The sequence below is a fragment of the Barbus barbus genome (assembly GCF_936440315.1).
Source record: "Barbus barbus genome assembly, chromosome: 49".
Taxonomy (NCBI): domain Eukaryota; kingdom Metazoa; phylum Chordata; class Actinopteri; order Cypriniformes; family Cyprinidae; genus Barbus; species Barbus barbus.
Window position 1 is genome coordinate 19,459,078 of NC_136727.1, and position 13,716 is coordinate 19,472,793.

Sequence of the window (13,716 nt, forward strand, 5' to 3'; positions counted from 1 at the left end):
ACATGATCCTTCAGAAATATTTCTGATTATTATCAATGTAGAAAACTGTTTTTCTTGCTTATGTATTTATTTTGAAAGCCATTAAATTTGAGTACGATTTTTTTATGTTTTTTATTTCAAATACAATTTTATTTAGCAAGGATGCAACAAATTGATTATATCATATTATATTGGGCTTTCCCCCCTTTTTAAACAATCTGTGACTTCCTGTTGTCATATATATATGTATATGTGTGTGTCATATCAGAAAGAGGAAGAAGGAAAAACTTTGCACAAAATAAATAAATAAAACACCAAAATACAAATAATTAATTTGCCCATGATGCATCCAAATTCAAATTCATTCAACTTTATGAAAACAAGTCTTATTATAAAAAAAAGAAAAAAGGTTTTTACATTGATCTTGTTTTAAGGATGTAATAATTACATTTATATGACTTTTACATAATTATCACTATCACTGCTCCGGGTGTGTGTTCACTACTGAGTGTACACTTGGATGGGTTAAATGCAGAGCACAAATTCTGAGTATGGGTCACTATACTTGGCCACACACCACTTCCCTTTCCCCTTTTTATTCTTATCATCATCTTGATAAACTAAGCATCCTTAAAACAAGACGCTTGTAAAAACCTTTTTTTTTTTTTTTATGAAAAGGCTTGTTATGAAGAGTTGTATTCGGACACATCATCTGCAATTTCTTTTTTTTTTTTTGTGGTGTTTTATTATTATAATTTTCCTTCTTCCTTCACTGTGGCCCATTGGCTCAAGTTTCTAAACAAAAAGTAAGCACACTGATATGTAAATGCAGTCTGTCCTGTTTTTTTTCCTTCCTTCTTTTTTTTTTTTTTAATCTGACACCAGGAAGTTGCAGATTATTTTAAAAGAAAATCATGATATGACCCCTTCACTGTATATTGAATGTAAGTCCTGGTTGTAACAGTTTTGTATGTACACTGTCCATTCTGGAGAACTGGAGCATTCTTAGACCGAACAAGGACAGACGTCCCGTGACACTAGAGCGATCTAATGGGAAATAGATGAAGTAGAGGGCTTTGGGACAAAATACAAAGGAGGAAGAGGACAGGGAGGGCTCATGGTCATACAGGCAAGACCGGGGAGGCAGGAAGAAAGACAACTTACATATCCATCATCATAAGGACTCATAGAGTAATATCCCTTCATGAGCAGACGATCAGACACACACAAACACAAAGGAAGACATGATTGAGGACACACTAGCTGCAAAAGCATGCAAATATACAAACATTTTAGGCAATATCTGATTATACGACTCTGTAGAACCTGGATGTTGGGTTTGGTAGGAAAATATCTTACAGACCAAAACGTTTTGGTTGGTTTAAGCGACTAAATGATGACAGAAACTGAAAACAAAACATAAAATACATATCATAATAGGAAAATATATTTTTTTAAAGTTCCAGTTCTAGTGTGAAAGGTGCAGTCACACTTTGTCATATATTCATGCACAAAAAAGGTTAATTGTTTAATAGCGTAGGAATATTCGCAATCGTGTGAATTTCAATTGAAACGACTGGATTTTTTCAATACAATTCGGTGAACAATGGTAAATGTAACTACCATTCACGTGTTTTTGTGTTTAAAAACGTGACACACACACACACAAAACAAGGTCTAAAGACATGTCAAGAAAAATAATATAAATCATCCTGTACTAAAAATTAAGATTAAGATTTTTTTTGCATCGTGACATTATGGGAAGTCGTGGCCTAATGGTCGGACTCGTAATCCAAAGGTTGTGGGTTGGAGTCTCGGGCCGGCAGGGATTGTAGGTGGGGGGAGTGAATGTCCAGCGCTCTCTCCACCCTCAATACCACGACTGAGGTGCCCTTGAGCAAGAACTGAACCCCCAACTGCTCCCCGGGCACCGCAGCATGAATGGCTGCCCACTGCTCCGGGTGTGTGTTCACGGTGTGTGTGTGTTCACAGTGTGTGTGTGTTCACTGCTGTGTGTGTGCGCACGTTGGATGGGTTAAATGCAGAGCACGAATTGTATGGGTCACCATACTTGGCTGAATGTCACTTCACACTTATATTTATTACAATTAGGCATATTTCACTTTAAACTGTCATTACCGTAATGTACAAAAATGTCATTGTCATTATCGTAACGTGATTAAAAGAATGTCAGATTCTGATAGTGTTTGCCACTTTAAATTATGCTGATTTAAATAAATAAATCTTTTTAATATTGTTAACAGTTATGAATTGAGAATAATTAGCATGGATTTTTTAAATGCAAAACCTGTGGCACAGCAGTCAAACATGTTTTTCTAGCACATTTACGTAAAAAAAAAAAAAATGGAAAAGCAGTGCATTGGAATGCAAAAACTTGTTCTGTGTGACCAGCACCCTAAAGGCTTTGTTCCGACTGAAAGGACAGTTTAGATTTTTTTTTTCTTTTGGCATATAACGTATATTTTAAATATATATATATTTTGGCATAAATATTATTTGACCCTCTAACTCTAGCACTCTCTATTCTAATTTTATTTGATCTATCTGTCTTCTTTTTATTTAAAAAAACACACATTTGACCTTCTATCAATTGCATATTTATTCTTTAACTGCTAGCTTTTCTTGTAAAACTAACATCAGCTTTATTTTGTCTATTCTATCTACTTGTTTCTTATTAAAAAACTAAAAAAAAAAAACTAACCAAGACTTGTAATAGCACTTGCACGTTGTTGCTCTTTTGTTGGTTTTGATTGCTTCTTATGTCCTCATTTGTAAGTCGCTTTGGATAAAAGCGTCTGCTAAATGACTAAATAATAATAATAATAATAATATAACAAAACAATGAGACAGCAGAAAACCAATTCACATTTGCAAGTGCTCTGAATTAAAATCTGATCAGAAACGGTCCCAGTGTAAACAGTCAAATCAGATTTCAGATTGCATTTATACGCACCGCACAGTAGTGCATGAGTAAAGACTGAGTGAACATTTGTGAATTTAAACTGAGTTAAAGAAGATTTGTCATGACAGACGTGAGCAGATTCAGAATTTTCAAGTTTCTGTTCTCTCAGAAGTGAGAGCTGCTTGCGAGTTTGAGTTTCGAGGTTATATACTGTATCTATGGAAGCCCATTTCAACTATGGAATACAAACAAACAAAAAGTACATTGTGATTTTTTACATCACAATCTTTATTTTTTTTCTCGTAACTCTGAGAAAATAAAGTGAGACCTGCAAGATACAAATGAAGAGTTGTGAGACACAAAAGTTACGATTCTGATAAGAAAATCTGAATTGTGATATATAAACTCAAAGTGGCAAGAAAAAAAGTCAGAATTCTAAATGTTTACATTACAATTATGAAATTTTTCCTTAGAACTGTAAAAAACAAAGTTCAACTTGTGAGATAAATAAAATTACCTTTTTTTTTAATTCCGTGGCAGAAATGAGCTACCATACATTTAACCCCAAAATCAAAAAATCTAAATAAAGAAACTTTACTCCACATTTCTAATATTATTTTCTAGACAACTGCCCCTTCGCAGGGAGTTTGATTGAGAGGCAATCAAACCAATCATAATGCCAAATCTGCCATTTTGTCTGACAAACAAACCAGACAGGACTTGAACTTAAAAAAATGGTGTGTTTTGACATCTTTCTGCGGCTGAAACAAGATACCTTCCGATGTCCATTCATGTTAATTTCGAAATTAAATCGCAAAGGCAATAAATCGTGATTAGGCAGAAGCTGCGATTGCGAAAATATAATGCAATGCTTATCGACATAGCCTTTTTTACTGCTTAGAATACTATGAAATATGTTGTGTGTTCTGCGTAAGAAGCCACATCATCTCACAGAAGGATTTCGGCTGACGTTATGAAGTGAGTTTGGAGTAAAACATGTTATTAAATGTGGTATTTTCACGTGCTTTCAAACGGAGCAGCATTTATTACACAGAGCCGTAGTTCACTGAGAAGCTATCTAAACAGCTGTCATTATCACAAACGATTTCTTCGATTTCATTATTGCACAATTATCGCCTGTCTGCGATTATGAATGTGATTTTGCATAGCTTGCCAGTGAACAACAGCTCTGTGTAGTAAATACTGCTCCATCTGAAAGCATATGATGGAGATTTACTACTAATCACAGAACCGGCTTTACTGACTAGATGTGCATGATGATCGCATTCGATTAATCGTGCAGCCCTAGATTGAACTGAGGCAAAACGGCAATCTGTCACAACACATTAAAGAGCCACAAAACAGTATTTATTGTTTGAATTTCCTAAAAAACAAAACAATAAAAAGACCAAATTTGAGAGCTGAGTCTCTGCAATGTATTTTTCACTGCGTGAGAACATGACGTGTGGCATGAGTGCGCCATAACTGGTCAGACATAGCAACAGTAACTAAGGGGGGGCGGGTCTTTGCAAAGGGTCAATTAAGCACATTTCATTGTACTATCAAATTCTTATTCAATTTCCATTCTCATTACCATAATGAATCAAGATTTTGTGGTTGAGATTGTAATTCCCATTATTGTCAATGGTGATTCATTACTGTAATAACTAATATATATATATATATATATATATATACACAGTGGTGTGAAAAAGTGTTGGCCCACTTCCTGATTTTTTATTTATTGGGATGTTTGTCACACTTTAATGTTTCAGATCAAACAAATTTAAAATATTAATCAAAGATAACACAAGTAAACACAACATGCAGTTTTTGAAAACAAAATCCAAACCCACATGGCCCTGTGTGAAAAAGTGCTTGCCCCCTAAACCTAATAACTGGTTGGGCCACCCTTAGCAGCAACAACTGCAATCAAGCGTTTGTGATAACTTGCAATGAGTCTGTTACAGCGCTGTGGAGGAACTTTGGCCCAGTCATCTTGACAGAATTGTTGTAATTCAGCCACATTGGAGGGTTTGAGCATGAACCACCTTTTTAAAGTCATCCCACAGCATCTCAATAGGATTCAGGTCAGGACTTTGACTAGGCCACTCCAAAGTCTTCATTTTGTTTTTCTTCAGCCATTCAGAGGTGGGTTTGCTGGTGTGTTTGGATCATTGTCCTGCTGCAGAACCCAAGTTCACTTCAGCTTGAGGTCACGAACAGATGGCCGGACATTGTCGTTCAGGATTTTTTGGTAGACAGCTGAATTCATGGTTCATTTATCACAGCAAGTCTTCCAGGTCCTGAAGCAGCAAAACAGCCCCAGACCATCACACTACCACCACCATATTTTACTGTTGGTATGATGTTCTTTTTCTGAAATGCTGTGTTACTTTTACGCCAGATGTAATGGGACACATACCTTCTGAAAAGTTCAACTTTTGTCTCGTCAGTCCACAGAGTATTTTCCCAAAAGTCTTGGGGATCATCAAGATGTTTTCTGGCAAAACTGAGACGAGCCTTTATGTTCTTTTTGCTCAGCAGCGGTTTTTGTCTTGGATCTCTGCCATGCAGGCCATTTTTGCCCAGTCTCTTTCTTATGGTGGAGTCATGAACACTGACCTTAACTGAGGCAAGTGAGGCCTGCAGTTCTTTAGATGTTGTTGTGGGGTCTTTTGTGACCTCTTGGATGAGTCGTCGCTGCGCTCTTGGGGTAATTTTGGTCGGCCGGCCACTCCTGGGAAGGTTCACCACTGTTCCATGTTTTATTCCATTTGTGGATAATGGCTCTCACTGTGGTTCGCTGGAGTCCCAAAGCTTTAGAAATGGCTTTATAACCTTTTCCAGACTGATAGATCTCAATTACTTTCTTTCTCATTTATTCCTGAATTTCTTTGGATCTCAACATGATGTGTAGCTTTTGAGGATATTTTGGTCTACTTCACTTTGTCAGGCAGGTCCTACTTAAGTGATTTCTAGATTGCGAACAGGTGTGGCAGTAATCAGGCCTGGGTGTGGCTAGAGAAACTGAACTCAGGTGTGATCAACCACAGTTATGTTTTATGGGGAGGGGGGGATAAAAAAAAAAACATGCAAAAATAATAAAAATTCAGGAAGGGGGGCCAACACTTTTTCACACCACTGTATATATACATATATATATATATAAAATAACATGGCTTGGCAAACGATAATTTCATGTTCTTCTTAGTGTGGAAAAATATCCTCTCCCTTCTACCACGCGCTCTCTGTTCTCTGCGGTGCCTCCTCCCAGCAACAATAATTGCAGCCATTTCAAGCGCAAAATAGTTTAAGACATGCTTTTTTTGGTCGTTACATAATGGCGCAAATGCCGGTAATTTGACGAGCGCCAACGTTAGTAAATCATGATGCATGATTCATTTGAATACTCTCCTCTCATAACTTTAGCGTCTGAAAGGAACACTCCTATTAGGTCATATTCAATAAGGTCAGGCGCAAAAATAACTCTGTCCACACCAGTCGTGGCCTAATGGTTAGAGAGTTGGACTCGTGATCCAAAGGTTGCGGGTTCGAGTCTCGGGCCAGCAGGGATTGTAGGTGGGGGGAGTGAATGTCCAGCGCTCTCTCCACCCTCAATACCACGACTGAGATGCCCTTGAGCAAGGCACTGAACCCCCAACTGCTCCCCGGGCGCTGCAGCATAAAATGGCTGCCCACTGCTCCGGGTGTGTGTTCACGGTGTGTGTGTTCACTGATGTGTGTGTGCACGTTGGATGGGTTAAATGCAGAGCACGAATTCCGAGTATGGGTCACCATACTTGGCTGAATGTCACTTCACTTCACACTTCACCTTGTCCACAGTGCTAATTCTTCACTGCATGTCTTTAGTAAATCCTGACAGTACTATTTTAACGCCAAAAGATGTTTTGCGCTGGAGCAAGCTGTTAGTAAAACTGGCCCATATTATATATATTCAACATTGAATATTTCTTCTATTTATACACTGTCTGAACAAAGAGATCCAAATTCATTATTTGCAAAATAACAAAGAAATTGGGTGGAGTGAGGATATACAAATAATATGGAAAAGATATTTAGAACAAAATTTGCACATTTGTATCCAATGCATTGAAACGCATATGGTCAGTAATCTGTGGAGGCAATGACTCACAGTGCCGGGTCTGGTGAAGTCTACGCTCTGAGCAGCGCTCTGTCTCATGTGACCGCTGAAGAGCCGCATGCACACGCCTTGCAGGTACTCTGGGGAGATCTGAAAAAACATCCGCCATAGTCCCTTGAGCATTTTACGAGGAATCCTGTCCCACATAATTATCTGCACTGTTGGAATTGCGAACATAATGTGTGAGTTGATGTTTGCTTGCCATCTTTCCACGGACTGTGGCCTCCAGAGAATCCACCAGCTCGGCCGTAACGCCGATGAGGTTGTGATGGTCGGCCTGCAGCTTGGCGAATCTCCTCATGCAGATGGCCGACTTCCTTTCCGCCTCGGTCAGATGGAGCTGCATTTGCTGAATCGCTTCTGGGAGAAAAAAAACCACACAAGCAGTCAAATAAGGGGTTGGTGAACACGCATGATGCAAAAAAGCCACATCGCCACAGTACGGGAAGTTAACAACTTCTGAGTGTGACAGTGCATTTGACCTACAATCAGGGAGCAAAATGAACACTCGCTAAAATCAGATTTTCCTCACGTTATGTTGCAAATGCAAAACAAACAAAAAATTAGAACAAAAAAAGTACATTTTCATTTGGTGGCAGATTGCAATGCAAAACAGCTAATCCATCCCAAGTATTTAGGGACAAAATTATACATACTTTATTTAAAATATGTATTAAATTATATGATATTATATGATCTGTTCTTATATTAAGATAAAACTAATTTAATTATTACCCACAGTAATAGGTAATCATGATTTACAATGTGACTGGAGATTGAGGATTAAAGCTACTTTTCTATTTTGTGAGCAATAATATTTTAAAACAAAAACAAACAAAAAAAGATTATAATCACTTCAATCTCATTATTCCAATATATTCCAAAAATATTTAGAACAAAATGACAACATTTGTGCAACGGGACATTTTTACAGGCACATCATATACAAATAAAACAGCTAAATAATACCATTATTAGGGACAAAATTATAAATGTTTTAATTATTCAATAAAATAATATATTTTTTAAAATATTTTATTATATATAAAGCTATATATTATATTATATTATATTATAACAAAACTAATTTAATTATTATCCATTCTGTAAAATAATGATTTTTATAATCATTATGAAAAATCATTATTTAATTTATATCACTAAAATAAAAATATTTAGAACAAAATCATGTTTTTGTGATACAGTTTTTGTGTTTCACAGACACATAAAACCCGAGGAACATTACTAAATAATACCTTTATTAGAGGCAAAATTATACATATTTAGTTTTGTTATTTTGTTATTGCATATTTATAAATGTACATAATTAAATAATATTATATAAAGATAATTAAAAAAAAAATTATTATCCACATGCAGGATTAAAATTACTTCCCACATATTGTGACCTATATATATATATATATATATATATATATATATATATATATATATATATATATATATAATAAAAAAAAAAATAAAAAAAACATATATATATATAATTTGTATCATTGTTTTTTAAACATGATTTGCCACATTTTGCCACCAATATATAAATTATTTATCAAAATAATTATTATTATTTTATTTTTTTTATTTTATGTGTAGATAAAACAAATTTAATTATTAGTCAAAGTGAAGTCTAAACTAAAGTAAAAAAAAAAAAAATAATTATATAACAAGACACCAAAATGAAAGTATTTAAAACAAAACTGTAATGTTTCTGTGACTAGTGTTGTTTCATATGCAAACAAAATAACAAACAAAAAAAAAACACTAAATAGTCCAATCATTAGGGACAAAAATATACACTTTTGAATGAAATAATTAGGCTCAGAATATTTCACCTTTGGTACGTTTTCCACCTTCGGTCTGGTTTTGTGGTGTTAAGGAGTCATTGTTCATTTTGATGGATTAATGTCAGCAATTGTCCTTGCCCTCAAATAACATCAAGCAAAAACATCCCAGTTTGCTCATCAAACAACATTCACACAACTTGTGTTCACAATCCACAGCCCATTATTCTGACGTAACACTAAAACATTTTATGACAATGTACAAAGCGAATAGCTACTTTGGCCCTTGCGATGTTTAATTATTATGCAACCATAATCCTCAGGCTTTCCTCTATTACAAAAGAGATTCAGCCATTAATAGGTAAAGTGAGTTTATGGTGCAGTTGCTACTGTTTGATAACAAAAACTGGAAGGTGCACTGTTCAGCTGCTCACGGCTATTTCAGGTTTCAGGTAAAACTATTTAAGAAGGATGATGAATCATAGCATTTCCTGCTTCTAAAGCAAGTATCGCTATTAACATAGCTCAAACTTAGGCTCAGTGATTCGAATATAGTCCTAAACCTAAATATATTTTTATCCTTATACAGGTGAAAATATTATCTAAGTTGGGAGTCTGTAAGATTTTATTTTTAATGCTGATGATCAAAAAATACAGTAAAAAGAGAAAAAATATACATATATACTGTATATATTAGTGTTGTCAAATGATTAATCGCATCCAAAATAAACGTTTTTGCTTACATAATGTGTGTGTACTGTGTATATTTATTATGAATATATAAATACACACACCTGCATGTAACTATTTCAGAAAAATATGTTATGTTTATATATTAGATATATTTATATATAATATAAATTATATGTATATAAATATATGCATGTAAATACTTTCAAAATATATATTGTATGTGTGTGTACTGTCAACTACCCATATTCAGTTTTACTCTTTTTACTGTATTTTTTTATCATCAGCATATATATATATATATATATATATATATATATATATATATAAAATATGTCTCCAAATGAGTAAGTAGCTTTAATCCTGGACTCAACAGCCCAGATATTTGGCGACTGGATAAATATTAACATAACTATACAGGTGCATCTAAAAAAATTAGAATATTGTGAAAAAAGTTTTTTATTTTATTGTAACTTTTTTCAAAAAGTGAAACTTTCATATATTATGGATTCATAACATGTAAAGTAAAACATTTCAAAAGTTTTTAGTTTTTATTTTGATGATTAGAGCTTACAGCTCATGAAAGTCAAAAATCAGTATCTCAAAATATTAGAATATTTACATTTGAGTTTCAATTAATGACCATCCCTACAGTATAAATTCTGGGTATATCTTGTTCTTTGAAACCACAATAATGGAGAAGACTGCTGACTTGGCAATGATCCAGAAGATGAACATTGACACCCTCCATAAAGAGTGTAAGTCACAGAGGGTCATTACTGAAAGGTGTGGCTGTTTACAGAGTGCTGTATCAAAGCATATTACATGCAAAGTTCACTGGAAGGAAGAAATTGGGTAGGAAAAGGTGCACAAGCAACAGGGATGACTGCAAGCTTGAGAATACTGTCAAGCAAAGCTGATTCAAACACTTGGGAGAGCTTCACAAGGAGTGGACTGAAGCTGGAGTCAGTGCATCAAGAGTCTCCACGCTCAGACGTCTTCAGGAAAAGGGCTATCAAGCCACTTCTGAACCAGAGACAACGTCAGAAGCGTCTTACCTGGGCTGTGGAGAAAAAGAACTGGACTGTTGCTCAGTGCTCCAAAGTCCTCTTTTCAGATAAGAGTAAATTTTCCATTTCATTTGGAAATCAAGGTCCCAGAGTCTGGAGGAAGAGTGGAGAGGCACAGAAGCCAGGCTGCTTGAAGTCCAGTTTGAAGTTTCCACAGTCAGTGATGATTTGGGGTGCCGTGACGTCTGCTGTGTTGGTCCATGGTGTTTTATCAAGTCAATGCAGCCATCTACCAGGAGATTTTGGAGCACGTTATGCTTCCATCTGCTGACAAGCTTTATGGAGATGCTGATTTGCTTTTCCAGCAGGACTTTAGCACCTGCCCACACTTCCAAAACCACTTCCAAGTGGTTTGCTGACCATGATATTACTGTGCTTGATTGGCCAGCCAACATGCCTGACCTGAACCCCATATAGAATCTATGGGATATTTTCAAGAGAAAGATGAGAAACAATGGATCCAACAATCCAGACGAGCTGAAGTCTCAGTAGTGCCTCAGCAGAACAACAGGCTGATCGCTTCCATGCCATTCCTCACTGATGTTGGAGTTTGTGCTAAACGAGCCCCGACCGAATTTTGAAAGGGAAAAGGGGAAAGGGAAGTGTGTGGCCAAGTATGGTGACCCATACTCGGAATTTGTGCTCTGCATTTAACCCATCCAAGTGCACACACACATCAGTGAACACACACCCGGAGCAGTGGGCAGCCAATGCTGCGGCGCCCAGGGAGCAGTTGGGGGTTCGGTGCCTTGCTCAAGGGTCTCAAGGGAGCAAGTCGTGGTATTGAGGGTGGAGAGAGTGTTGGTTATTCACTCCCCCACCTACAATCCCTGCCGGACCTGAGACTCGAACCCATGACCTTCAGGTTACAAGGTTACAAGGTCTGCGCGGGAGTTCATGCGCAAAGAAAGTTTCCAGATTTTTTTTATTACTGGAATTCACATTGTATTTGATGCAAAATAATTGCAAAATGAAAAAAAAAAGAAATGAATGCAGCTACATATTTTCACGTTTCTCATGTTTCAAATTTTGAAAGTCCACTGAAAACATTTATCTTTTTACAATTTTTGGCATAGACAAAGTATGATGACTGTAAACGTTATTTGGCAACATGCGTAAGCAAATTAATCAAATAAAAATCCTCAGAAAGGATAAGGTAAAAAATTAAGATAAAAATCCTCAGAAATTTTAATTTTTACCTTATGCTTTCTGAGGATTTTTTGTCTTTATCCCATTTTGTTTCCATTCTGTTATATATGTATATATTATATATATTAAGAGTATGCAAAATAAAAGTATTTGTTTACATCATAACGTCTATACTGTGTATATTTATTATGTATATATAAACACATACACATGCATGTATACATTTAAGAAAAATATGTTATGCTTATATTAAATATATTTATATATAATATAAAATATAAATGTATATACATGTAAATATTTTCAAAATATATACTGTACGTGTTTGCTTTTATATATACACATAATAAATATACAGAGTACACACATATATTATGTCAACAAATACTTTTATTTAGGATGTGATTAATGGTGATATATATATATAACAATTTAAATTTTTAGTGTATATATTTATATGAAAACTTTATATTTTTTTCTTTTTTTGTATAATACAATAATTGAAGTGGTTTTATTTTATATTTCATTACTATTTATTTCTTCTTTCTATTCATTACGTTCTTAAATTACTATTCCTAAGGATTTTACAGGCTTGTAAATCATCATTTTAATATTATGATATAAAAAAATGCCTGGCAATATACACAAAAAGGATACATATAAAGCCAGAAGCCTCGGTGTGTTTGAAGCTTTCAGAGTCACTGAGAGAAACTTCTCCAGCCTTTCCCTCAACTCTGGCATCCAGGAATCCTATGATCCAGTAAAAACAACCCGTTAAAACTCTTCTGCATCAGTGCTCAGTGTACAGTACATGAGGTTTATCATACAGAATAATACTACTTTTCAAAATGATACAATATGATGCACCAATAAGAAAATGCATCCTAGTATATGCTTTTCTAAGAACTAACTTCAGTTATCATAGTTCTTTTGTTATGGATTTAATCAGCTGGTGCTTTGGTGTGTGTTGTACCTGGAAAAGCTCTTGGAAGGACGGATGCACCGTGGGACTGGGCACAAATGGCAGGGCGTAGAACGGCAGGAACTCAGTGGTCTGGCTCAGTGCCGCCCCTCTGGTCTCCAGATAGTGTTTGAAATGCGTGATCCTGTTCTCAAACTCTCCTTTATCCTGCATTACACAAATATATTTTTACATTTAACAAAAAATATTTGCATCTTGACAGAAAGCTACTACCATGTCATTCAAATACTGATTCAAGTCATGTTTTTGACTGAACGAGAGGTTTTCCTGAATATTTGACTTTATGAGGACATCTGTTGGTCAAACAGAATACATGCATTGAAGATTGTTCTATTCAGTTCATTTCAAAAAGGCAATTTTCTTACTATTCCCAACAGTAAAATGCACTTACATGACTTCCGACAGGTGATTTCAGCGGGTATATTGTAAAATGAATTTGTAAGTAGAATTCCAGTTTCTGAGCTACTGGATCAAAATCCCGAATCTCTGGAGGAATGGTTTTAGCCCACAGCTCAAAGAATACCTTATAGTCGCCATCATTAAAAGAGCTGAGAAAATCCTCCTATTGGGGAAAAAAAAAAAGTTATCAAGAAATGAATTCACTTTTAAGTTGTTTTTTTATTTTATTATTATTATTATCATCATTATTATATGAAAAATTACAAATACTGAGCGGTTTGTAAACAGACAAACAAACAAATATATATATAAAAAAAAACTTCCCCTATATATATATATATATTTTTTTTTTTTTTTTTTTATTTAATGCTCGGCATTAACTGTGCTGTACAGCAATGTTGGGGACATTAAAGCTCAAATTATATAAATGTATAAATATAACATAAATCATATTAATATCAAGTAATTTATCAAATCTGTACATTTCAGTTGCTTTTCACTTTTTTAAATTAAAATAAAATACTGAGCAGTTTGGTAATTACAGAGCTTTTCTCTGAACA

General features: G+C 35.0%; 1 protein-coding gene across 4 annotated transcripts in view; it reads right to left on the reverse strand.

Moving 5' to 3' along the window:
* LOC306867758 (lisH domain-containing protein ARMC9-like) overlaps nt 1-13,716 on the reverse strand; it is a 44,872-nt gene that overhangs the window by 29,304 nt on the left and 1,852 nt on the right. For 2 of the 4 annotated variants that reach the window (XM_079413610.1, XM_079413611.1), the window contains exons 4-10: nt 13,149-13,319; nt 12,749-12,904; nt 12,433-12,525; nt 8,918-8,942; nt 7,270-7,427; nt 7,059-7,157; nt 1,144-1,179 (exon numbers count right to left, since the gene is read on the reverse strand). In XM_079413610.1, the coding sequence (XP_079269736.1) occupies nt 1,144-1,179; nt 7,059-7,157; nt 7,270-7,427; nt 8,918-8,942; nt 12,433-12,525; nt 12,749-12,904; nt 13,149-13,319 (738 nt within the window). The remainder of the gene's footprint in view (nt 1-1,143; nt 1,180-7,058; nt 7,158-7,269; nt 7,428-8,917; nt 8,943-12,432; nt 12,526-12,748; nt 12,905-13,148; nt 13,320-13,716) is intronic. The other 2 variants (XM_079413612.1, XM_079413613.1) reach the window with 1 other exon arrangement.